The following is a 27,656-nucleotide window of genomic DNA, read 5'->3' on the forward strand; positions in this document are numbered from 1 at the left end:
ATGACAGAAAGCATGAAGGGGAGGTTCTTACATGCAGGGGCCCCCCACACAGATTCAAGCCCAGCTGAGCCAGGCTTTTAGCCAAGGCCACGATTTTGTGGCCTTAGACTACATGGTGCACACGCTTATCTGGTGGGCAACTCGGGCCCCCTCCATTTAGAATTAAAATGTTTAATTTTAACGTTTACATTTTGTGTTGGGGCCTGGTGTGTCTGTATCATGTTATCTGAAGCCTTACCACGGCGTTCAAATCCATGTCCATCTTCACTGATCTGTCCTAAATAAATCTGAAATGATCAGCTACATATTTCTATTTTTATCACACTTTAAAGATGTCTACATCTTCATGGTTTGACAATGTGTTCAGGGTTTTCCTATCAAGTTCGGCTATGTATTTATATCACGTTCGTTACATAATTCTTGAAGAAAAAAAAGGGATCAAAAGCATCTTTCCAACCATTTTGAGCCATGTAGGTAGCAAAATGATCGTTAAATAAAAAGCCTCAAATGTATATTGCATACTCAGTTGTCAGTTGTTTAGTAGCACGAAAATGTAAGTGTACCAAATGTTTGAACAATATGGACATTTGTATGTATGTTTTGTACATTCCCTTTATGCAATATGTGGTAGTCAGTATGTATGTTTGCGTGTACCCCTCTTGCAATACGGAGATAGACAAGTACACAACATATTGCAAGAGGGGTACACATACATATATGTATTTGATATAACTTGAAATAGGTTTCGAGGTGATGTAGTTGAATAAACTTCCCTAGTTGCAGCAGCCACAAGCACTTACTTTTCCCAGAAATTGAACCCTCTAATTTGGAGACAAAACACTTCCGGTATTGTTGGAGATTGTTTTAATCTTGTATTGAAAAATAAATTAACGAAAATAACTTTAAAATGAAACAAAAGACTAAATAAGATTATAAACATTCTTTGCCAGCAGGAGTGGAATTGCAGTGCTCAATGTAGATTACAAATATATATAAAAATGATTTTATTGACATGTACACATCACAAAAGCATTCCTTTACATACAGTAAACTGCACAGTGGCCTACCACAAAACCATTGTTCTTCCAGCTACAAAAAAGGTATAGAAAATTTATTTATATATGTATATTTAATACACATGCCCCATGATGAGTTTTAGAAAACTAAACTGTACAAAACAGCACACATTGGCGGTAATGGTCTGGATGGAATAAAAAAACAAACAAAAAAACAAGATAGTTCTAAGTTCTAAAATTTAAGGGCAATATACACAATGATTCACCTTAAAAGCAGCTGGTTGTGACACATATGCCAAATTCTGAAATGGACCCCCGAGAATCGACATTACCCAATCAGACCCACGTCTGTTTGAGGTCAAGAACGGCAAGTTGCTAAACTATCCTAACCAATAAGAGGGCAAAATTGATGCCATTGCTGAAGCCAGTTCAGAGGTCTCCGATCTACAGGGTAAAGGGTCGATTTCGAACTCAGCAATATTGTGGATGGGGATGCGGTTTAAAGAGTAGTGTTTACTTCTGTGGGTAGGTCTATGTAGTGGTGGAAAATATCAAGAGAACAAAGCGTATAATGCGGCATCTTTAAAAACGCCAACTGATTCTAACATTGATTTCCATTCACTTGAGAAATAGAAGCAAAAAAGCTGGTCAGAGAAAAACATTTGACAGCAAATGGTTATATTTAAATAGTTATATAGAAAAAAGTGGCCTAACCCAGACAAAACACACAAACTACAGCAAAACCGTTCTGAGGACACCTTTCCATAGTCTAACGGGACACACACGCACACGTACCCAATCAGCAGTCCGATCAGGGAGGAAGTAGTTGGGGTCTGCTCACAATGCCTTCCCATCATTGGGCACCACTGTTTAAGAGTGGGCCAAGGGATAAGACCAATTAGACAACATGGGGTAAAGCTGTAAACTTTGGTACTACGAGCGCCACACCATGGCGACTCAGTTAAGTCTTTAACTTTGTGTGATGCGACACCTGCTCGCCCAGGCAATTTCAAGGAGTTGAACACAGTCAGTCTAAGCGATCAGTATGACGACAGACGCACCACCTGTGATTTTTGTGGTTTTAAGTACAACAATATTGACCTCCCCTCCCTCTATTATACAACCCTAAATCCCACCCAAACCATCCCCAGAAAATGGAATGACTATTAAAAAAAAAGATTAAAAAAAACAAAGTGCCAACCTGTATTCTACATTTGCTGTGAACCAAGTGTACAATTATATATATATTTTTTAATCTAGACCAGCATGGCATGGGAACCATGATCTACGGGGGGGAGAGAAATATTTATAATATATTATTATAGTCCTAAAAATTGTAATCTGAAATTGAGCAGAAGGACAGTAGGCGCAGCTAGTTTTTCTTCTTGACATTGTTGTTGGAGGCCAGTCTCGTTCTCTGGGCTGGTATCAAGGCGCCCAGTGTGACTCGACTTCTTGCCACCTCAAAGAGTTTGGAAAACACCTGGAAGGAGGGAGGGGAAGGGGGGTGGCGGCGTTATGTTAGGAGGGAGATTTAAACACTTGTTTACACACACAAAAATGAATAGCCGAGCTACAAGTCATCCTGTGTTTTCCAGATGGCTGGCTCACCTTTCGGGGAGTCCTCTACGCAAGCACAAAAGGGAGAGAGAGAGCGAGAGAGAGAGAGAGAGAGAGAGAGAGAGAGAGAGAGAGAGAGAGAGTGTGGTATAAATTAGAGGTGGAAAAGAGAGGAAATATCACACAGAAGTTGAAAGGGGTTTGGAGTAAATGGGTAAACCTCTATGATCTGAAGAGCAGGTTGGTGAATCACTTATGGTCACAGAGAGGAGGAAACAAATCAAGTGAACTGAAACAAGGTGTGAATGCGAGCAAGTGCTTTGAACAAGAGTCTTCGTAGACTGGGTGAGATGCAGGAGCAGATAATCACCAGTAAAAAAGAAAAGGGCACGCAACATCCCCATTGTGAGAGGAAAGGAAGATAAACCCATCATCTTATTTGGTGACATCAAATGAAAAGCAGATTCTCAAATAGACATGGAAGTGGACACATGCAGATGTCCTTCTCCGAACACACGCCGCATTCCAAACTGACCAGACCCACCTGCTCCCACAAGGTCTCGGCCACCTGGTCGATGACGCTGCCCACCTCGCGGAACTCCCCTGAGTACTTGGCATAGGCCCAGACGCAAAGCGCCGCCAGAGCCATGCCCATCACCAGGTTGCACAGGGTCGCAACCGAGCTGATGCCCACAAAGCCGGTGATGAGTGATGCCACGTACATGGCAAACATGACGGCGAACAGCGTGGCGGGCGTGCGTGCCGCGTAGAAGATGTTCTTGCCGTCGTTGTGCTTGGTGAAGTTGGCATAGGCCTCGTCGAGCATGCCCTCCAGCTGCTCCTGGTAGCGTCGGCAGAACTCCTCGCCACCCATCTTCTTCACCGAACGGAAGTGCCGCACCGACGCCTGCCTAAGGTCGTCGTGGCGACGCTCCAGCTCAGCCGGAGACATGTAAGGCTCGTCTCCGCCGCACACCTGCCGGAGGGTGGAGGTAGGGTTAGTTTTGGGTTCGTGGGGGATACTAGTGTACGCTCAAACACTTAATTACAAAGTCATCTTATAAGCACTTGGACCCTACTCCTTATACATTTGTAAAGGTTTCAAGGGACTGATGGTTCTACTGTCTCCCAAAGCAGTTAAATAACATTGTCAGTCCGAAAACACTTGGCTGAATCTCTTCAGGGAGTTTTGGATGCAGCTGCATTGTCACCTTTATGCTTACCAGAGAACAGTCCAAATTGACATATTCCAGCAACACAGTAGGTACTAAAAACACATTTAAAATCGTCTTTGGTCTAAAGACTATTCTTGATAAAGCTGATGATAAAACTGATGAACCAGTGATTCCAAACACTTGCTGTTTATTGTGACAGTGTATGTTTTTACAGCAAGCAAGTGTATGTTTTTACAGCAAGCAAGTCCACTAATCAGTCAATCTTAGTCCCATACGTAGACTTGTGGTATAATGTTACAGCACTAGGGGGAGCCATTTCTATATGATCCCTCCTATAAGATTGTCAGAGTACAACTTCAAGGTTTGAGGGGTTACACAAGGCTGTCACACTGCCACTTTCACATTCTCCTTGTCAGTTTCACCACCGAATGACCATGAACACAAAATGATTAATTACTTTCTAAATGAACACTGAACAATTGAATCTCTCTAATCGTGGTGAATACATTTTAGGCCAAAAAGTGTTAAATACTTCTTTGCCTGCTTACAAATCCTAAGATAAATAAAAATAAATAAATATCATGGTTTAAAAAATAAAAATATAACAGCAGAAGTAAATTGTACAATTACCTGTTCCATGCCTTTGTTGTAGATGTCCTTTGCTCCAGCTACAGCTGCTAGGTTGTTGGCTTCAGCTGTTGCCTAGTTACGGCAAGAAAATAAAAGCCTTTTCACCCATACATATATATATCTATGTTTTCACCAGGTTGAATAAGTCACAAAGGGTTCTCAGAACAGGATTTAAATTAATGTAATAATACGCCAAATCCTGTTTCATGTTTTAAAACCGAAATGGTAATGGTTGTTTGATTACATATTTCTTGTTCATTACCTGCAACATTGATTTTGGATGAGGCAGCTCCTCACCTTGGTATATTTTCATGTATGCCTAATCCAGAGAAACAATCCAATAGTTAATCGTAAATTTAAAAACAAGCCGTTCAAAAACTGAAAAAAAAAATATATATAGCTGCAAGCAGCAATGAGGTGGCCAAGCAGGTAAAATGAACGAAAAACATTTTAGACATCCTCAGAACAGGGTTCTGAGTAAATGCAGCTTTGAATCCATCAAAGATTTGCTGATACGACCCAACTTCCTGTTTGCCGGCTTTGCCGAAGATTTTGATTGGCTGTACCGGATCAAACCGTTTCGAAAATGTAAAATAATTTTGATAGTTTGAGTGAGGATTGCCATGACTATATACAGCTTGACTACAGGTAGCTAGAGACTGCGTTGTACCTGGCTTCCTTTGCAGTGGCTTACAGTCTCGCTAAACAGAAAACCAGTCACATGGCAGGCTGGTTGGCTGGATTCAAACCTCTTAACGTTGCCCTTGTGAGGACACCAATTTATCCTAGTGAGCTATTGTCAGTGCTGGAAATTACTGTGTTCAGTTACTGTGTAAAAATATAAGCAGTTTTTCAACTGGCAAGCGGTTGTCAGATTTGGCCCAAGTTTAAACAGCTGTAATTCAGTCCTATTTTGACATGTCAAGGTGATTGTGGTCTGAAGATAATCTGTGCCAAATTTGGTGAAATTCTTGATTTTGTTGGAGGAATAGGGTAAAATGGCGGCCGCATCAATTCATCTGGTATCACAAGTTAACATGCGTCAGGGAATCGCCCCATAGCGGTCAGATGACACAACCTTTTGTGGACTCTCTTTGGAAGAGGGTCCTGAGCACCTTTACCAAGTTTGATGTCAATTCAGCAAATATTTCCTGAGATATGATCTCACTTCCTGTTTTGGCGGCTTCATCGCCAACTTTGATCAGCTTTACCGGAAAAACTGTTTTGAAAATCAAAAACCATGTGGAAACGTTTGTGATAATTGGTGCAAATTTTTGCTTATTGCAGCGCCACCTAGAGGTGAAATGGCATGACCTATTGGACCTCTTTAAAACAAGGTCCCTAGTCCTTATATCAAATTTGGTGTCAATGCAGTAAAGAGGTGCTGAGATATGACCTCACTTTTATGGTGGCTTGGTTGACGACTGATTGGCTGTTCCAGTCAAAAGGTTTAGAAAATCAAAAAAACATGTGATGTCTTTGGTGAGGAAAATCATCTGTGCCAAATTTGGTGAAGATTGGAAGATTGAAAAAACGCTTTTCCTTAACATTCAAAATGGCGGAGAATCTATATAACTGGCTATGACTTCATAGCCTGCGTTGGACTCGTCTTGATCCAGGGAATACGACGATACCTCATTTTCGAAAATGAGGCATGTAAAAGTAACGTGTGTAAACACACCTTCAAATTTGACCCATTGGTGGCGCTAGAGGGTTTGAAATGGAGACATGAAACTTGGTGAAATTGATGAGGGGACTGGACTGCACTGCTGTTCGTAGACTAGCTCCAGAGATCGTTGCTGCGTTGCTAAATGATAGCAACTCACCAGGACACTTCAACTCTCCACTCCTTCTCCTCGGACCATCCATTTAATTGGCTTTGACGGCCATCAGGTCTCGGCAATTCCTCATTTGCCCTCATGTCTACTTGGTTCGAAATTATACGGCTGCGGCAGGGCTGGAGTGGGGCCACTTTTCAGCCCGGGAGTTTCAGGCCCAAGACCGGCCCACTTTTTTTTGTATACCAAACAGGGCCGGATGCAGCCTGCTTTGACTGGGGGTGCAGTGAACTTTTCTGGGGGGGTATCATGATTACAGAAAGGGATCGTATTTTTTTATATTGATACCAATTTTGAGCCTGCTTAATAATCCGAGTGTTAATCAGCCAGACGTTGTAAACATTCGGGGCTTAGCCCAAACCAACAATGTATTCTGGGTTTGATCTGATGCTAGAAAAGGAATTCCACACTTTTGGCCATCATTTGAGCGCAAAATAGTTTTTGAGCTTTATTTAAAATAAACATAGCCGTTTTTCAATTGGTAAAACCTTGTCTAGTGATGCCATCACGCCGGCCCTGCTCCCATCCATCCTCCATGACCAGTGGCGGCTGGGACTTTGCAGAGGCCTCCCCGCAAAGTCGGCACTCGAGGCCCCTCCCCTAAATCCACTCAAAATGTATCTCCATCTATTATCTTATACAACTGCCAATAGACTGATTGCTGAATATATGCTAATATGCTAGGTAGACAGCAATGTGAGACACTACCTGCTGCTGCGGTAGTGTTTCGTCTGTGGAGATGCTGATGATAGCTTCCTCTCTGGCTGGTCTAAATAAGTGTGTAATCTTTGGGTATTTTGCATTTTTGTTCAGACAACAGTTTATTGCTGCGCCTTTGAGCACCGCTTGCATATTTTCTTTTACTTAGGCTGAGGCTTCTCTCCTCCACGACTCCCCAACATGACGTCATCATCGTCGATTTGCGCTAATATGCTAATGCTAACACCAAAAACGATAATACTGTACCCATTAATCAACAGTATTGTTTAACCTGCCATATGGCCTTTAAGGGCATTAACTTAGTTAAATAAGCATTGTTTGGAGTTCTATTGTTGTGTTTGTTCTGTTTTGATATGTGTAATGCTATGGTCTATAATTTAGATAAAGTAGATAGTGTTCACCCTGATTGGGAATGTTGTCTAGTTAGATGGCTATCCAAGCTGTCCGTTGCGGCAGTGTGTCTGGGCAAGTAATCAATCGTGAGCATTGGTCCGCTCAACGTTAGCCGGCGCAACTGTAATGTTGTTTGCTTTCAAAGTGCGGTTTATATTCCAGTGCGGCTTATACTCCGATTTACAAACACAAAGTGTTCATTCTGGGGGGGTGCTGCTTGTACACGATGCGGCTTATTTTCAGAAAAATACGGTATTAAAAAGGCAGAGTAATCATGTTGCAAAATCCAATATTATAAATCAAACAGTTGACGACTTACCTTAAAATACTGTACAAGGTCTCGGCAAGTGACTTTCGATCCTCCAATTTCTTTCTCCACCAAGTGATCCGGCGACAACAGAGTTGGCACAAGATTCACAAGTTCCGTCTTGAATTCACCGTCGATATCTATGAAAGGTTTAAAAAACATGTAACAAAAAATTAAAATCACCCGTTGATGTTCAACTTGCAATGGACCTGATCCTACCCCTTAGTCTGCCATCAAAGTGGGGGTTGGTGGCCACCTTCAGACCAGGGTGGGGCAGCAGGAAGCAGCTGATGTTGGAGAAGCAGGAGTGGATGTGCTTCCTCACATTCTGCAGCTCTTCGTGCTGGTTCTGTTTGACCTAGACACACGAGACAAGAACAAAAAGTACCCCCCCACACACACACCATAAAAGTTAGGTCCATGTAAATAAAAAAATAAAAAGTGGAGACTTGGATGCAGGATAACATCAAATGACAATTAAATTAAACACCACAACAAAAAGTATTATCAACTGGCATCAGGGGCTAGTTAGGTTGCCAATTGGCTCAATGAGTCAAGATTTCCTTTTCTACCAGACCCTTAGCACATGCCCGTGTCACATGTCACGGGACAATGACAACTCTTATTCCAAAGTCATTGTGAAGTGACTTAAGCCCTTCTAAAATGTCTTGCTTCAGCCCCTAATGTGAGTGTAACAGGTGTCGCTCGCCAGTAGAGCCTCCCCATCTCCTTTTCTGGGGTGTGAACCATAGACTTATATAATAGTAGACACAGCTACTTTTGTCTTCCAAGATGGCATCCTCATTCATTGCTATGAAAAGTGCTCAGTGGCACAGTGAGGCAAGCGAGAGCGCGAAATGGACCGCGCCATCTTTCCAGTTCCGGCTATTCCGGTCTAGCGTAGAACACTGGCTCGCCTTTTTCCTAGCTCTGAGACTCGTGCACGCTTGCAACTAGCTGTACACGTCATACTTTGCGACAACCAGTCACGAGCATAGGAGTCAGGTGGCTGAGTGGTTAGGGAATCGCAGTGGCAGAATGGGGTACAAGTCCGATAAGAATCAGAGACATGATGCAAACTTTACGGAAATGTATGCTGTCACTGTATAGTATTCCTTTCACTTAGTTTTTAGAAATAGGCTATAGGGCTAAATATAGGGATATTCTTGATTGGAACTCACCACATATGTATTTATTTTTCTTTGTGATTTGAGTGTAGTAGTAGTCATCTTTATTGTCATTCGCTTTCACTTTACAGTAAAAAAAGAACAAAAATGTGTTTTCAATATATTCAAAATATATCATTTCCTATTGTGGTTATCAGTTAAAGTATTAATATCTTGTCTTTGCTCCAGATAGACATGTCAACAATCTGTACTCACGCCTTAACATAGGATGACCAGACATCCTCTTTTACCCGGACATGTCCTCTTTTCGAGACCTAAAAAAAGCATCCGGCAGGGATTCCAAAATTGTCTGGGATTTTGCCTCGTCGGATATTTGTGTTTCTCTGGGTCTTTCACAAACTATTTCGCCCTTACAAGTTTTGGAAAGGGTATCTCCACGTTCCACCGTCTTGCGCGAGCTCTGACTGTAGAGAGAACTGTCATTTTGATCAGATAGTGCGGCATGCAATACACGACCAGCACCCCTGCTCGTTCCCTGTTCGTGCCCTGTTCGTATCCGCGAGCACATTTGCAGGCAACTTTTATTGACGTAAGCATATAGTGCTAGTTTACCCATTTCGGATTGATTTCAAACTTGCAAAAATCAGGAAAAAAAATTATATGAAAAAGCTAGTAGTATGAGCCAGGTTTGAGAATCGAACAAAAATTGGGGGAGACAGTTGTAAATGTGGACTGGAGTTAATAAAAACGTCCGGACGAGCTGGGTGCCTAACCGGAAATGCAATACCACCTACATCCACTGGGGCCATTGCTTCAAGCCGAGGAACTCGACTCACAAATGCAACGATCAGCTCCCATAAACACTGGTTTAACCAGCTATGCCAACGAAAAGCTAGCTTGGGTGGGAGGTATTTATACTGAGAAGTGAGTTTCCCAACACTAAAATGTTACTTTAGCAAAAATAAATAAACTGGTGGAAAAATACATACTTGCAACCTCTTCTCCAAGAACGTCTTCCCTCCTTCTAAGCCATAGGGATGCTCGTAGGGGTAGCTCCAGTCTCTTATAAGAAACATGAGAGTCTGATGGGAGGAAGGACATCATTGTGATTAATGACATTTGGGTCCCAGATAAAGATCTGTAAATCAAAGTAATGCTATTTAACTGAGTGAATATGACCAAGGATACTCATTCTTACTGAAGGATTAGGTAGCACAAAAAAATACCTGAAATGGCTTCTCATAAATTTCTTCCATGGCAAGTCTTCCATACTCGGTGAAGAGCTGGGGAGAGACAGTCACCTTGTCAGCATGGGTTGAAGACATATTATCCACGGAATTAAGGCAAACTACTACTTTGCGGTACTTGGCTTAATCATTTTGTATTCATTTTGGCTTCAAAGTTGCTGATACTTCTGAAGGTCAGGCAGTGCATTATGCATATAACGATGCCCTGGAGGGATCAAAACGACAAACAAAAGTTTAGGTCAATTGAACTGCCAGTTAATTGAATGTTTTTGTCTTTTTTTTATGGAATTTTAATGCCTTTCTAATTGGTTTTGCAACAACAGAAAATTATTAATAACACCATATTTTAAGATTAGATAGAATCCCTGAGGAGAGAGGGCATTGTTACCACAAACAAAATCCTCTTATGAATAAATACATACAATACAACTAAAGGGGTATCCCTATCAAACTTGAACAGCAATCAGCGCTCGAAATGAACTTTATTTTTATATTACAGATAATTTTATTTTTTTAAACACCACCACCATTGGGGCTTTTCACATCTTGCCACTAGGGTATGAAATGTGGTGTTCTGGCTCTCCATTGTTCTTTTCATATTGTCTTTTAAGCGCTTAACATTTTTCGCGCTAGTTTGCTCTCTGTCACATGAAAACGGAACGCAGTGACAAGAAGTGATTGATGGCTAATAATAACCAATCTAAAATCTGCATTAAAAGTTAGGAATGTAAAGATTAATTGGTTATGTAATGTTGGATAAAACGGTGGACCGGTCACTGGATCAGCTCACAGCAGGCACATACTGCGCAGCAGGCTAATTAGCGAGCATTTTAAGAAGTTAAAAAAGGCTGCACCTAGTGCTGTCAAACGATTAAAATATTTAATCGCGATTAATCCCATAGTTTAATGGCATAGTTAACTTGCGATTAATCGCACGTTTTTATCTATTCTAAATGTCCCTTGATTTATTTTTGTCCAATTATTTCTCCTTTGAATACTCTTATCAACATGGAAAAGTGGATCAGATTGACAAGGCCAAAGTGATCTGCGATTGCTTGGTGCAAAAAAAACATTTGCACCAAGCAATCACAGATCACTTTGGCCTTGTCAATGGAACTATTTGGCAACTTTTTCAAAGTAAGCTTTCCATTCAGAATCTTATTGGCATCCCTTTTGCCGTCTCGCGCTCGACATCTACTCAGAACGTAACGTTAGCCTAGTACTCTTTAGCCGGCTCGCAAGCCCAAACAAGTGTGTGCGGCGTGCCTGTTTTGTTTCCGGTCTAGCTAGATCCGGTGTGGTGTTGTAGTTGTAGTTTTTCTAACGTCAGTAGTTGTTGCAACAGCATGTGAAAAAAAACGACAACGTTTGCTAGGCCAAAAAGAACGTTAATCGTGCGAGAAAAAAAAATTGACGCCGTTAAAATGGGTTTGCGTTAACGCCGTTAATAACGCGTTAAAATGACAGCACTAGTTGCACCATTACGATTTTTTGCCTTAGCACAAATGCTCCCAAATATATTTACGGTATAATAATGCCAAAGATATGGATTTCTGTATCAATATAGTGGACACTCAACAATGTACACTGACAACTGTGCAAACATGTCTACAATATGCCTGTGCAAAAATTATGAATAGGCAGCTATAAGTACTTAGCATTTAAACAATGACAACGTCAAGTCACAATAACATTTTGGATAAAGCGGATTATCAGATTACCAAGTGTGGTGGTGTTGGTGGTTCCCTTGAACCAGGATACATATGCATGAATAGTACCTTTCCAGTGAGGTCACTGGTCCAGTGTTGGGAATTGGTCCAAAGTCCAAAACTCACAGACAATGCAATACTGAAGATAAATCTGACACTAACCTGAAGATGTTGGAGGTCATCTTCTTGAACGTTCTGAGACAAGTTGTAAACCTGCAACACAACATCATGAATTAACCCAAATTACAACACAATACAAGATTAAAGCGCATCCGTAGAATGTTGTTGTTTGTACCTGCACAGAGCTGGTCATGGTGCTCAGAGCAAACAGCGTAGCACAATCTTTGATGGTTGACTGGCTATCAAAAGCCCCTTGTGTATCTATTAAGAGAACAGCGACCTGTGGAAAGCAAGCACGTCAACACTGCAACCACATCACCTGTCAGGGCACACCATCAATAATACATCACTGACCGTATGCATCATCTGCTATATCATCAATGGTATTGCTCTCCTTCATGTGCAAAGAGATTCCTTGGTACAAGGTAGAAGCACCCAGAGGAACCCAGCCCAGGTCTTACCTCACTCCCATCAGGCTTCTCCACCACAAACACTTCGCTCCAGGCCAGGATGCCTGTGGTCTCCCTCTCACAGCCCCCCCTCCACGTGAAGCCCGTTAGAGGGTCCTCGTGGCCTCCGATCCAAGAGTGGCTCGACTGAAACAGGGAGAAGAATGCTGCTGATGCGAAGGGTGGGTCATAAACAAAGTACGTGTGCAAAGAAATTAATTAATTAATTAATACATAAAACACTCAGAAGGTCTGTTCTGATATCTGCAATTGATTTAGCTAGTGTTGCTGTTGTTGCTAAATTCAATAAATTCAAGGGGGCGGAGATTCAGCTCCTTCAGGCGACATGTCCCCCCAGTCTCAAGCAGAGAAGGGGGGACATGTTTGGGGGGGGGTAGTTAACAACACATTCTTCTGTGGTGTGATGAACTTAAAACTCATTTTCAATTCCACTTTACAGGATCTTTAAGGTGACGTAAACCGAGTTTGGGGGGTTTCCAAGTTCTCATGTAGTATGGGTGCCATCTTGCTCTTATATGCTAAAGTGCTGTGTTGCCCACAAGGAAGTTTTTACACTATGCTAAACAAGTTCTAAAGCAGTCAAAATACACAAGTGTATTCCACACAAATTTTCTGTGGAGATTTGCCAACAGCCCTTTCATGTACACACTTGTTTCCAACACCGCACCTTGATCACTTAATAGGCATTGTTCCTGTGTCCTGCATAGTCCGCACTACTTTGAGGGTTTTGAATCCCGCTCAGGCCAAGGAAGTCAAGTTCCATCCTCAAATGCTGCTCAGTGCGTACATGTATTCTGGAATCAAGTCCCACACCCATGTATGTCACAAAGCATAAAAGCGTCTGCTGAATGAATACATTATCAATTAATACCTACATACTCATAACCTAGCTGCGAACAAGCGTCCAAGAAACACACAAGTCCCATGAAGATCCACTTCTACGTTGCGAGTCCCGACTCAATCCCCCCAACCCAGGCCCTCGTGTTGGCTAGCATACTTCAGGGGCATTTTGGATGGTTATCCCAAGATAACGCCACTGAGACCTCTCTAGGGGAGACACAAAAGCACCCTTTATGAGGGGGAATAAAAGGCAGTGTGTTCTTGCGAAGGCGGGTCGCAGCCCAAACATTGTGACCAAAGCAAAATCCGCATTAAAAGCAAAGCTCTAATGGATTACAGTCATAGCACAGAAAAGTAATAAAGCAGTTGGCAGTAGAGATGTTTTGTAAAAACAGGTTGGCAGAGGGAAACTCATTAGTTCCTGGTAAAGAAAAGGCATTGGTTAACTTTAAGTGATGCAGGTCTATTAGTTTTACTTTAGGTGAATGGGAAACACAAAAAAAAACCTTCACAGATAATATATTTGGAGAAGAATTCCATAAAACCTGTAAGTAAGTGCACACGGACAATTTGGCTTTGAGGATCTATTCGAACACGACAATCATTATCCCATTATCTCAAAGCATTACATTTACATTTAATCATTTAGCAGACACTCTTATCCAGAGCGACTTACAGTAAGTACAGGGACATTCCCCTGAGGCAAGTAGGGCGAAGTGCCTTGCCCAAGGACACGTCAGTTGGTATGACCGGGAATCGAACTGGCAACCTTCGGATTACTAGCCCGATTCCCTCACCGCTCAGCCAACTGACTCCCGCATTAATTCACATTAGAACTGCTTTAATAAATTGACTAGATCTTCCCAAACTGTATAGAAATCACTGAGAAAATCAAGTTCACCCTAGCCTACGTGTGATGCAAGTGCAATTCCCAAGGTTGCTCCTAGACACCAAAGCATGTTCTTCGCATGTTCACTCATGGGTATTCTAGAAATTGCATAACAGATTATTAAATGCATCATGGGCGGCATCATGCATTGTTGGCTCCCATTTCCAACTCTAAAACTCTAGAATTGTACTGATCACTTCTGCATTTCTAAATCCTACCTGGTTGTGTTGGACTCTCAAAATAGAACACTGACTGTGAACATGTTTTTAACAACAAGTAGATTTAATAAATTGATCTGGCTTTCTTGTATGGATATGAACCCACATTTGCCTCTGGTTTTCTAAGGGAGTCATCTGGTTGTACACGAAGGCTGCCACCCTCCTCCCCTCCCCAAGAATGGCTTCAGTGCGTCTGTGGGTGTGAAGGGTAAGGGAGTAAGCAGGTGTGGTTGCTCACCTTGCTCTGGCTGTACATATAGCGCAGCATGAAGTCCAACAGGAAAGACTTGCCCTTGCGGAAGGCTCCGGCCACTGACACCACCACCACGTTGAGGTCTCGGACGTGCTCCTGCAGCAGGATGCGCTCCAGGGCCACTTCGTCCAGCTCAAAATCGTGGTCATCCTCGTGAGCCACGACAATCTGGACCGGCCTGGCCACAACCGTGTCCTCTCCCTCCAGAAGCAACCCTTCCTCCTCTGCATCCTCTTCCTCCCTCCGAGGTATAATCTTGGAGCCAACATTTTCAATCCTGGGCCCACCTAGCAGATGGAAGGAGAGAAAGGTGTTGGAATGGACAAATAGCCCCTAGAGACGATGGGAAAAGACCACCATGCCTGTTGGCCAATCACCTAACCAGAAGACGTTTACCAGGATTAGCGGATTATTACACCATGTTCAGAGAAAGTCAAATCAAATTTCATTTTGTTTGTGTGGCCTTTTTTACAAGGGCTTCACAAGAAAGTGTATACCACATGGACTGAGGCCTAAATGCAGCAGCCTGGGTTTGAATCCAACCCAGGCTTTCCAGGGTTGTTTTTTTGCCTTTCCTGTCTACATTGAACTGAACTCTCTAATAAAAGCACAAACACATTTTATATATGAAAAACATTTGAAAATAAAATATTTATTTGAAGAAACCTACTAGTAGGAACAATTCTGTAAGCAGTTCCCTCTTCCAGAGACAGTTAATGACACAGAGGTGCAGACCAGAGTCTTGATATATGTGAGCTGCGTGGACCATTGAAGTCACAATATGAGTTGTCAAAAGTTCCCCATGGCCCATATAACAGAACAACCACCAACTGGGAATGATCGTCATCTTATGATTCACATTTTATGATTGTGATATCAGTTTTTAGATTACACTACAGTGAATAGGCTGATCTCTAGGCCACTACGATACAGGAGAAACTGCTTGCTTGGTGCAAACAAATGTCTCAGTTTCCTGTTAAAATGTGGTCAGAACAAAGCTGACAAGTTTGCTGCTTCTGAGTCGGCAAAAGCAACGCTAATGTTGGTTTGAGTGGGTAGAGATGCAATGTGGAAGATGAAAAAATAAATAAAAACTCGCCTTGGCTTAATCTCTCTCACACGCAGACACAAGTCACACAGAGTTGCATGGCACAACATCAAAATCCCTCCCTATCCAAATTCCTTCATAATACAGTCTGCAGGCTTCAGTTCAATGTCCTGCCAAGGACAGCTTGCTCAGGGTTTTTCCTGGGTCAAAATGGGTCTTCGGTGCTCCCAAAAAAAACAAAACAGGTATGTCATTTTGAGAAGTTGACCCACCAGCAGAACTCTGCACACCTCAGTCTCCTCCACCTGTAACAACATCACCTGCTCTCAGGAGGCGGAGACAGAGGGGTCGTGACCTCTACTGAATGTATCTGGGGGGTCCATCATCTGTAACCACAGCAACCAGGTCAGCTGGGCAGAAGATACCAAGGAGATTAAAGGGCTTTGCACTATTTACCCTACAGGTAATCCTAGCAACCGTACAAGCACACTGTCTTTCTCTTTCTTTCACATACACTTTCCCTCTGCTTGCATTGACGGATAATTGAAGCATCAAAGTATTCAGTAGGTCTTACCTCAAATAATGTTGTTATGTTTGCAGACCCGCCACAAAACCATATTATTGCTGCCACAGAAAGCACAACTGCTGTGTTGATACTGATTGTGTGTGCTGCCATAGGTGTGTGTGTGTGTGCAAATATAAGAAAAGTAAGTAAATGACATACCACTTTTTTTTATAATACATCTTCGTTTTTTTTTACCATTTCATAAATAATTGAGGCTATGCTTGAGGAAATCATTTTGCTGCCACTAGATTAAAATAGATTGACAATGGAAAATAGAACAATACTATTAAACATATTCACGGACATGCACTGCACGAGTGATTAATTGCGATGACGGCTCCAATAGAAGTTATAGCGAGCACATAGAACTTTATTTTCTAATCAATGTATTTATTCCCACGTGTTTTGCAATTTCCTTTAATTTTTCTTTGTGCCTACACTATATATATTATCATTCCAGGTTAAGAATACCAATGGAGGCTGCGTTGGAAATCTTTAATCAAACTTTTGTCAGCATTTTGAGTAGAAAGGTTCAGCTGTAGCCTACTTGATACTATTGAGAACATATTCGCTGACATGCATTGCACGCGTGACAAACACAGCTTTATTTTTTAATTGCACTTTTTTTGCCTTAGGCGCTCGGGATTTGTCATAGGCGCTCGGGAAAACGGCTTAGGCGCACGCACAAATTTCGTCTTCGCAGGACAAACCTTGCTTGCTGGGATGACCATAATGAGGGGTGCACAGCCACCCTCATCACATTACAGCTGATGATGACACTGCAGTTACCATCAGACCGCAGGAACCCAAATAGGCATCCCTTAGTTTCCTGAGGGACTAATACTACTGCGAGACTTGGACCCGTTTGATCAAATCAAAGCTTGACAGACATGGAGCAACTGTTCACCTAGCCCACCACTCCAAATGGAGGACAGGCTAGACTGTTGAACCATTTGCAAAAAAGGGCTACATGCTTGGATTTTCTGAGGCAAAACACCAGCTGCAGGATCTAAGCAGTGTTGTAAGGCCTTGTAAGGGCTTAATCGTACCACAGCTATCAAAGGTCTTGGCTTGGTCTTGGTACAACTCCGAGACTCCCCTATAAATAGCCAACCTTGACAGCGCCAAAGTCCGCTGAGACCTCGTCCCAGTCACACCCAGACACCTCGTCCCAACACTGGCCTGGACACAGGAGCCTGAAAACAAGTGCGCAAAGACGCTTATTGTCAGACTCTTACTTTCCGGCCTTAAAACCTTGCTTGAAATGTCCTCCATACACACCAGACATTCAGGGTCAGAATGGACTGAAGACACCGGACAGATGAAGGTCATGGCTTAGTTAGAACATTCTCTCTCACCTCAAAAGCCCTGCAGGTTTATGATCTGGTAGAATGATGAGCTTTTTATGACTGTGGGCATATTCCTATCAGAAGCTAAGAGAAAAATGCCCTAAAAAATTCCCATAGTAGCCTACATCAGTTCTGACAGAGGCACCTAAGAATTTGCAGTGGATGCCAATGTTGCCTGCAACTGATTAATAAGACAACAGGACACACACAGAATAGGAGCTCTCTGGAGTGAGGCCCACTTGCTGCATTATTTAGAATGCCTTGCTTGTCCGTGAAAAGCAAGCGTTATCCCGCTAAACACAGGAGGGCAGTCCAAAACAACTGAACGGTTTGCGCGTGTATGTTCCCTGACGAAAGTCATATTCCTATTCCTACCTATGAAGGGGAGTCAGGTGGCTGAGCGGTTAGGGAAGCGGGCTAGTAATCAGAAGGTTGCCAGTTCGATTCCCGGCCATGCCAAATGACGTTGTGTCCTTGGGCAAGGAACTTCACCCTACTTGCCTCGGGGGGTATGTCCCTGTACTTACTGCAAGTCGCTCTGGATAAGAGCGTCTGCTAAATGACTAAATGTAAATGTAATGTAAACCACCCAACCTCCCCTTTCTCTGAAGAGTCATTGCAACAGCTGTCCAACTCAGGTCTAAGCCAACTAGGTCATAAAGCACTATGTAGAAAGCTAGCAAAGCAGGAAGTACTTGCAGAACATTTCTATCATACTGATGAAATGTTATGGAAGCTTTTATATATTAGCATTGAGGGACCAGAGGTTTCACAGTTTCAGCCTGACAGAGTTGTGCAGAGATGGCAGTCAGCAAGGAAGAGAGCACGTCATGTTTGAGGTTAAAAGTCAATTGTTTTGCTGACTATTACCTTTTAATTTTTTATCACTAGAAATGTGATTTCATTTTTGTTCTTTTTATATCCAGGTTGTGTTTAATACATGTTTAAACATGTTAACAGAATAACATAACTTATAAGTCTTTGGTTTTGTTGTAACAATGATAAATTACAACTTTTGGAGGGGGGGGGGCAACATTTTTTACGTTGAGCCCTAAAAGATTGGGCAAAGAATTTCATTATCGATTCGTTGTGTCACACGATTATTACGCCACTCAATAAGTCGCGGAGATGTTTGAGTATAAAAGAAAAAAAGTTTAGTTGAGCGCAGAGCAGAGCGGAGGTAGAGGAAAGATGATCGGAGAGACGTTGTTGAGTAACGTTGTTCTGAAACACATGGCGGAGGCAGAGAAATCTACAGTGGCCCTGAGTGCAAATCACACCCACTAACATCAGGGCATCCCCAAAATGAAAACACTCCCCCCAAATAGGATGACTAGCTCAACTCCCCCCAATACAAAGACACGCTCCCCCAAATAGGAAACAACATTACATTAACTCAAAAACACATTACATTAACTCAAAAACACATTACACTTTGTCGCTGAATGGATGCAGTAACAAGAGATGAGAAATTGATCGACAGAAGTACAAAATGCAATAGCCTGACAGACTTACGTGAAGGGAAAAACCTGGGGATACAGCTAGGGCTGGAACACACTTTAGTGCTGCAAAAACAGCAACAGCAGTGGCACAATACTTCCCTGGCTGAAATAGATATCCATTCAGATGCCATTAATACTGTGGCAAGATGAGGCAGAGGACATGACCATCTTGATTTCGCAAGAACTGGAAGATAAGTACTGTTGCATGCAGTACAGAATTGGGACACGCATTTGTCACAAGATTTCACCATGAACTTTAACCCCCTTGCTCATACAGTTGTCAACAGTTAGTAGCTCAAAATCTTCATATTCTTGAGAGAAAAAAAATAGTACAACACTTTTCGTTTGAGATACCAAAAAAACGAAAAACAAAACGTGGAGCTGACCAAATACAAGCATACTGTCAGAGGGCTACCACAGCTCTGCTGTTGTTACTTTGTCATGTCTGTAGGCCAGTTCATGTGATCCATGTTCCAATATGCTGAGGGTGTGGGTCAGTATAGCCAGAAAAGCATGCTGGCTTGCAAACAGCCAAATGCATTAGGACATCCTTAAATCTTTGGCATACTGCATTTGCCATTCTAAATATCTATCTGGCGTTGTGTTGTCACAAAAACCGGTAGTCCGATATCAAGTCGGTACTCAAATAAATAAAAAAAATGGTACGATACCAGAATTTCTTAGGTACCGGGTTGCAGTCAGACAATCACAGTGTTGCCCAAAAAATATCTCCAGAAGTTGCTAGTGGCTCTCTGAAAAGTCACTACACACAGCTAGATTTGTCATCTCCATTGAAAAGCAAAACGTCGCTAAATCTAGCGTCAAAGTCTTAAATTGGCAACACTAGACAAGCAGCTAACGCTGCAGGGGTCAGTTAATGCTAAAAGTTGGCGACAAGAAAAGTAGACAGCCACGTATGGAAATACTTTAGGTGTGATGCAGATGACAATCGTCAATCACCAGAAACCAATTAGCAAACATCACTGTTCATGTCCTTTATGGTTTGCAGCATACTACAAATGCGATACCTAACCAGAATTCTTTTTAATAGCCAAGTATATTTACATATACAGGAAATTATCTTGGTGATTGGTGCATAGGACATAAAACACATAACATAACAACAAAATAGCAAAAACAAGAATAAAAGACAAATGATTTACAAGATAGAATATTAAATAATTAATTTGGGCATGTGCAGGGCTAAGATGCAGTGAATTGGAAATGGCAAACCCAGAGTCAGTGTGATGCAGGGGGCTTGTTTGTGAGCACCACTGCCGTGGGGAAAAAACTGTTCAGGTGGCGCAAGGTTTTGGTCTTTATAGCCCGGAACCTTCTGCCAGATGGGAGTCTCTGAAATAGGCGGTGACCGGGATGGGAAGGATCAGTGATGATCTTGCATGCTCTCTTGCTGGTCCTGGAGTGGAACAGGTCTAGGAGAGACGGCAGGTCGCAGCCGATGACCTTCTCGGCTGACCGAATGATCCGCTGCAGTCTGCCTTTGTCCTTTACAGTAGAGGCAGCGAACCAAATGGTAATTGATGAGGTGAGGATTGACTCAATGATGGCTGTGTAGAACTCGACCATCCCTTTCTGCGGCATGTTGAATTTTTTTAGCTCCCGAAGGAAGAACATCCTTTGCTGGGCCTTCTTGATTGTGGAGGTGATGTTCTCCGCCCACCTTGGGTCCTGTGCCATAATTGTTCCCAGGAATCTGAAAGACTCCACAGTGTTAACTGGGGAGTCACACATGATGAGGGGGATGGTCGGGGCTGGGCTCCTCCTAAAGTCTGCTACCATCTCTACTGTTTTACAGGCGTTCAGCTCCAGGTGATTCTGGCTGCAACAGAAAGCCAGGCTGTCAACTTACTTTCTGTAGGCTGCCTCGAGTTTGACAGAGGGGTGGCTGGAGGTGCAGTTGTTGGTGTAGAGGGAGAAGAGTAAAGGAGAGAGCACACAGCCTTGTGGGGCTCCAGTGCTGATGGTCCGGGGCTCCAAGACAAGCTTGCCCAGCCTCACACGCTGCTTCCTCTCTGACAGGAAGTCAGTGATCCACCTCAGGTGGGCTCAGGCACGCTCAGCTGTGTTAGCTTGTCTTGGAGAGCTGGGGCGATGGTGTTGAATGCGGAGCTGAAATCCACAAACAGGATCCTGGCGTAGGTGCCGGGGGAATCAAGGTGCTGGAGGATGACGTGGAATCCCATGTTAATTGCGTCATCAACATGGGACTCCACTTCATCCTCCAGCACCTTGATTCCCCCGGCAGACCTGTTGGCTCTGTAGGCAAACTGCAGTGGGTCGAGGAGGTGGTTGGTGATGGCCTTGAGGTGGGTCAGCACGAGGCGCTCAAAGGTTTTCATCACTACAGAGGTCAGGGCGACTGGTCTATAATCATTAAGGCCTGTGATCCTCTGCTTTTTGTGAACGGGGATGATGGTGGAGGTTTTAAAGCAGGCAGGGACCACGCATTCAGCCAGTGAAGTGTTAAAGATGTCCGTGAACACTGGAGACAGCTGGTCCGCACAGTACCTTACTGTGGAGGGAGAGACAGCATCTGGACCAGCTGCTTTGCGGGGGTTCTGTTTTTTTAAGAGCTTGTTGACATCCCTCTCCTGAATGGAGAGAGGTGTGATGGGGGGGAAGAAGCTCTTAAAAAAAAAAAAAAAAAAATGGGGCAGACAAAAGAGGAGGGCAAAACAAGGATAACATTTTTACAGAGGCAAAACAATTTTTTGGGGAGTTTGAGATATTTACTGCTTGTAGCACAACCAACATTTTAAAATTCCCATGAAGCATGTTGAATCCACTCTTTCAAACTCAAACTCGCTCTGCACGACTACTGACTACTTGGTACTGTGACAACAGTACTCTGGCATACTAAATAGTATGGTAGTCTGGGTATTGGATGCACAAATTTGGCTCCAAATTGTCGTCAGGGGAAGCAGAAACATGCATCTAGCTTGGCTGAGTACTCTAACCAAGTTCGAGAGCAACTGGTTGAATGCCCGAAGACCTTGGCTGAAAATGCACATGAGGTACGTTTGCAGAACCGGCTGCATTGGAGTGCTGTCATTCAAACAATGCTCGCCTTCACCCACAGTTAAACTTGGAACTTTGCGTTAAACACTGATGTGTAAATACACTGCTTTCTAGAGGCGGGATGTCATCACTTTGCTGTAACAATCGAAAATGCATTGAGAGAGATGTAGTTTATGGTCAATGCATGCTGTAAAGCAGCGTAAATTTATTTCAACACCATTTAAAAATCCCATGAGATGCTGTTTTTGGATGCTTTGATATAGGCCTTAGTGGTCCCGTAATACTGTATTTGAAGTCTCTTTCCCGAAATTCAGCCTTGGTGCAGAATCCATAATTAAATATTTTCCCCGACATTGTAAACACATTTCCGATTAGATGTCCCATGTTTTGATGGTACTAGCAGAGACCATATTAGACATTCTCTGGTACTAGCCTATTGTTTATTTCTAATCGATTTCAATGGTCTCTAAACGGGCTTTGGTCGGTCGTCTCCCCGACGTGACGTCATGCAATGCATTGTGGGGGAAAGAAGAATCATTGCAAAAAGTAGTTACTTTTTGGTATTATATTCCGTTTTGTGACACCGAACAACATCAAATACAATGGATAAGTTTAAATGTTTATTACCAACAAGCAAATAGCGCAAATTCGTTGGACAAATAAACCTGCGATATGGCCTTTAAGGAGAGCCTTGCCACTCCCCATTAAGCCCCATTGTACCAAATTTGGCTTCAGTTCCACCAGAGTTCCACTGGGGGTGGAATCGCGAGCGAGTGCATGTTGAATGGGAGTCTATGGAGCTAAACGGCTTTGTCTCTTTAGCCTGATTGTCGTTGAGAAATCTACGATTAGCTTGTAGTTTTTGCATGTTCAACATGGATTATAGGTCGAAAGTTGAATGAACGAGTACTTATGTCCTTTTGATTTCTTACAGAGTGAGTCGTTGTTGCCCATAACACGCTAGCACTCTGCTAATGAATGCTGATTGGTTAGAGAAGGACTGATACGACCGGAGCTCCCGCTTGATGGCAGCAGAAGCGGAATCAGAATGTCAGAGCATTAGCAACAACATTAGCAAGCCAAAACTCTTTCTAGCATGTGTATTGACAGGGAGAGCCTAAGCCGTCAGCTGTGTTGTCGATGCCTTGAGAGAAAAAAGGAAGTGACCAGAGCCAGGGTTTTTCCTGCATAGAGAAAATGTTGGCGCGCGCCAAAGCCGTTTTCCAGAGCGCCAATGACAAATCCCGAGCGCCAAAGGCAAAAAAAAGAGAAAAAATAAAATAAAACCTGTGTTCATCACGCGTGCAATGCATGTCAGCGAATATGTTCTCAATAGTATGTTTCAAGTAGGCTACAGCCGAACCCTCGTTCTGTTTTGATCAATAGTAATCGAGTTGATAAGCGTGTCTTCTTGTCTGATCAATACGCAACTTTGAGGTGCGCGAATGGACAGAGCAGCCAGTAAACTGTCGTTCCGCTGCGAGGGCCAGTCTGACGTGCACGAATACACCTGTACAAATGCAAATGAAATTTCCACTCAAAATGCTGACAAAAGTTTGATTTACGATTTCCAACGCAGCCTCCATTGGTATTCTTAACCTGGAATGATAATATATAGTGCAGTGTTTCCTCTATGGCTACATTTCTGCCGCCACGGTATCAGAAATAAGGCTGTACAACATTTTAGGCAGTCTGAGAGCAGTGATTGTTAGAGTGCTTGTCGGAGAATTGCACGGACACGTGCTTCACACCGCAGTTGAGATTGCGTGTTAAGCCTGTTATTGTATAAGTCTATAGTTCTTGCAAATTTAAATCAAGTTAACTGGTGATTTTCGTTGTTTGTATTCTTCCCCTGCTAGCTAATTTGTCTGTTGATTCGATAGCGATTGCTGCCCATGCTCAGGTTTGTATTTTAGGTGCAGTATTATGCTGAAGTAGTTTTAATTAATAAAAAGTGGGTTTATTGGGAGGTGCAAAACACCTGGGAATAAATACATTGATTAGAAAAAATAAGAAAAAAGAATACATATATATGTATATTTTTTTTACACGCACGCGCACACACACGACACGCACACACGCGCGGTTCTCCAAAAAATATATACATATGTATATTTTTTGGGGAGAACCGAAGACCCATTTTGACCCAGGAAAAACCCTGCAGAGCTTGCCGTAAATAGCTCTGGTCGTATGATGTGTATGACGTCAATTACATTTTCAAAGGCTTTTTAGAACAGAAAGGCGACAATAAAATAATCTAACAGCCAGCATTGTGTATTTCTTTTGCCTCCCCTTTCGAATTTAGAATTAAAATTACTACACAAAAAATTATATCCTGAGAAAAGTGGATTTTGAGGGGTATAGCTCCATAGACCTCCATTCATTCTACACTCGCTCGTTAGCGGCCTAACATGGAGCTGCAACCAGTTCAGAACCCGGAAGTTTCCCGAGAGTGGCAGTTCTCCCTATATTAGACATTCTCTGATGAAGGCCTTAATCTATGGTTTGCAAGCCATGATGTCTCGAGGAAAAACCAATGTCGCGCTCGCACGGTCGTAGCTCGTTTTTCTATTGGTGGGCCAAATTCTCTGTGCAGGAAAAGCAGAGAAATGGGAGGTAACCTTCAAAACCTGGGAGGGATTTTCAAAACCGAGCGTCTGAGCTCTCATTTTCTAAAAGGCGGAGAAGAATACCCAGGACTTGGTTTACACCTATTGAAATTTCTAGCCACTGGGGGACCAAAGGTAGCCTGGTCCTAACCAGACCCTCGTACATTTGATTTGTACAGAAGGTCTGGGATTGCTCCATTGACAAGCGTTAACTTCCTTGAAGGCGGGTACTCTGTTAAAGTTAAAAACTATTGGATCTGCTCAGAGCCACTCTGATCTGCCATAACCAATCGCTAGCGTTCGCCTTAGCCAACTCCTTCACCAATACTGTAACAGAGCTAGCTGCCGTAGCTGGAAAATCAAACTTTTCCAGAACCCCGTGTGGAGGAGGGCCACAACATCATGGCCACCAACAAAACTCAACAAGGATTGTTCTTGCTCCGGCTTTAACTTATGGATATTCGGCAGCGTTGCCACAACATACCGAATAGCTTTGATCGCATCTTTCTCCACCGCCATTACTGAACTACAACTCAAACTAATGCACGACATCAACGTCATTGTTCTCAGCCACTCCCTCTGTTCGCTGATTGGACCTACAAATTTTTTTTTCTTCTGAAAACCGACTAATACACCGAAATCCCAGACCTAGTACAGAAGCAAAATCCAAATTGAGCGGAAGTACGTAGGAGGGCAGAGCCAGGCTAGACCAAAGGCAGGCTAGGGGAACTCATTAATGTTAAATAACCTCCTAAAGTGAAGTTTTCATGTCATGGGACCTTTAAGCTCCCGCAGGCCACATAAAATGATGTGGCGGGCCTTGAGTTTGACACGTGCTTGTAGAATCCTAGGTGTGTGTTACAGTGACATACCTAGCACACCTGGAACACTAGTGTGCTGGATTTACTGATTGGCACTCGACCAATGACCCTGCCATTACATTTAGTCATTTAGGAGACGCTCTTATCCAGAGCGACTTACAGTAAGTACAGGGACATTCCCCCGAGGCAAGTAGGGTGAAGTGCCTTGCCCAAGGACACGTCATTTTACACGGCTGGGAATCGAACCAGCGACCTTCTGATTACTAGCACGATTCTCTAACCGCTCAGCCACCTGACTCCCCAGTTGACAGTACAACTCAATCCTGTTGACAGTCGACAGTACAAGCTTAAAAGCCTCCAGCATTCGCATTAGCTGAGAGGGTTAAAGTGCAAGAATGCTTAGGCCTGTTATACCGGAGGATAAGGAGATTGGTTAATTTGCCGTTTCCAGCCAATAGAGGCTAGAAAGAGGCCAAAGGTCATCATGCAAACATGTTAATGTACCATTTAACTCCGTCTCTGTTTAATCTCACAAAACTGGCCTGGATCGGTCTCCCCAGACCTTGAAAAAAAACAAATGAGGAAAACAGGGAATGACTTCCCCAAGCCATTTGAAACTAAAACAATCCAATTAAGATGTCCAAAGATGTAACTGAGGGTCAATGTTCAAAACATTCCCCACATGATACCGAGTAAAGGAATACTGGGCTCGGTTACACAGCTGTTGGAAGTAAGCAACAACAACAGGGGTGAGGGGGTTAGTGAACATTTGCATTGATTGACTTGATTGACAGCTGACTATGTCAAGAACATTTATTTGAATTTTTGCATTTATGACAAACTATTCCAAGTGAGAAACGCCAAAGGCAGATAAATGCCAACAGTCAAATAACCAAACGTGTTTAGTGATAATATTGTTGATAATAATTCATTTAGGATCCCACAACGGTAGCTAGCGCCAAGTTGTCGCTGAGCAGCGGTGCAGAGGGTTAAGTCATGATGATTGAAGACGTGAGAATTTCAAGAATGCAAAGCATTCTACAATATTGTTGATTAGCTCTAACCGGCACAATGACTAGCTAGCTAGCTGGCAATCCGTCTAAGGCGTTGTGCAAGTTTGAATGTCGACTGGGCTAGCTTTCTGGCTATCCTTCAGCTATGTTGCTACCCAAATCGATTCCTTCATTATCCATGCTCATGAACATTAGCTAAACATAAGAACATTTGTGCTAAGAACATTAAGCTAGCTCAAGCTAAAATTGGCACCAAAAGGACTATCGAACCTGGATGTATTGTTAACTAGCAGCATATGATAATCAGTTATCTAGCTAGCCTAGATGGTTGGGAAGAGAGATTGCAAGCCAATCTGCCTACAATAGCTAGGCTAGCTAGACAGAGACAGAATGGCATTCATCGTTGACCGCTACTTGATAAACGAGCAGGCAGATGCCTTTATTCTAGGTATCATTAACATACAGTAGCTAGGTGATACATCCCCAAAAATTGTTAGTAGCGTTCCTTGTACCAAATGTGAAATATTAGCTAGCTACGTTGCTACAGTATCACTAAACAGGCGGAGTTATCCATCAAACATTCAGAAGAAAAGAATAAGAAAGCATGACGTTAGCTTCCTAGCTTAGTGTGTACAGAAATATTATTTAAATGGTTAGACTACTGCCACCCATAACGTTGGCTTGTGTCTGGTGAGTAACGTTTTAGTGGATTGACATAGTTATCTAGTGATGCCAGAGAGGATATAAATATTAGAGGAAACTCTTCCACACAATCAACATAGTATCACACCCAGTGTGCTAACATATATCATATTTTGACCCTCACTGATGCGAGTCCGAGGGATGAGGCGGGCAGGATAGTCTGCACTTGCATTTCGGTAGCCTGGCTGTACGCTATTGCTCAGCCATTAGTATATAACACATGTTTCTAGCGTCTCCCATCCCATATAACAACCACATTTTGACAACATCATCGTTACTGACCCTCAATAATAAATAATGGGTTACCTTCGTCGAAGATGCTGTTTTTGCAATTTTGCTGAGAGTGATTCCGATGCTTCAACCTGCTCTCCTCCGCCATCTTCTTGACCCGTTCAAAATAATAAAATTCAGCTGACGTCAAAAACCCAGATTCCCGACTTGCCTCTTTATCAAGTTCAAACGACCGTGGGTTTCTGCCGGGTCCTAAATTTGGTTT

At 42.8% G+C, this 27,656-nt stretch overlaps 1 protein-coding gene across 2 annotated transcripts; it reads right to left on the reverse strand.

Annotated features, from left to right (window-relative positions):
- Positions 1–855: 855 nt before the first annotated feature.
- On the reverse strand, positions 856–27,539 carry LOC136965250 (atlastin-2-like). 2 transcript variants are annotated; one of them, XM_067259324.1, is made up of 14 exons: positions 27,467–27,539; positions 14,498–14,799; positions 12,304–12,438; positions 12,018–12,122; positions 11,885–11,935; positions 9,993–10,049; positions 9,756–9,848; positions 7,859–7,997; positions 7,652–7,779; positions 4,644–4,700; positions 4,382–4,453; positions 3,121–3,552; positions 2,628–2,642; positions 856–2,499 (listed from the first exon to the last, which is right to left on the reverse strand). In XM_067259324.1, exons 1-14 carry the CDS (start codon positions 27,537–27,539, stop codon positions 2,389–2,391), a joined length of 1,770 nt encoding a protein of 589 aa, XP_067115425.1. In that variant the 3' UTR covers positions 856–2,388. The 2 variants fall into 2 exon arrangements, with proteins under 2 accessions (XP_067115425.1, XP_067115426.1); XM_067259325.1 differs by lacking the exon at positions 2,628–2,642.
- Between the last annotated feature and the right edge of the window lie 117 nt (positions 27,540–27,656).

Source organism: Osmerus mordax, chromosome 21 (assembly GCF_038355195.1).
Source record: "Osmerus mordax isolate fOsmMor3 chromosome 21, fOsmMor3.pri, whole genome shotgun sequence".
Taxonomy (NCBI): domain Eukaryota; kingdom Metazoa; phylum Chordata; class Actinopteri; order Osmeriformes; family Osmeridae; genus Osmerus; species Osmerus mordax.

What these genes read in the sequence shown, in the direction of transcription:
- LOC136965250 (XM_067259324.1), bottom strand. Translation starts at nt 27,539, where the DNA reads ATGGCGGAGGAGAGCAGGTTGAAGCATCGGAATCACTCTCAGCAAAAT. An exon ending in AAACAGCATCTTCGACGAAG is followed by an intron (nt 14,800 to 27,466) that starts GTAACCCATTAT and finishes TCCATCTGCTAG; the next exon opens with GTGGGCCCAGGATTGAAAAT. An exon ending in ATGACCTCCAACATCTTCAG is followed by an intron (nt 10,050 to 11,884) that starts GTTAGTGTCAGA and finishes GTCTCTCCCCAG; the next exon opens with CTCTTCACCGAGTATGGAAG.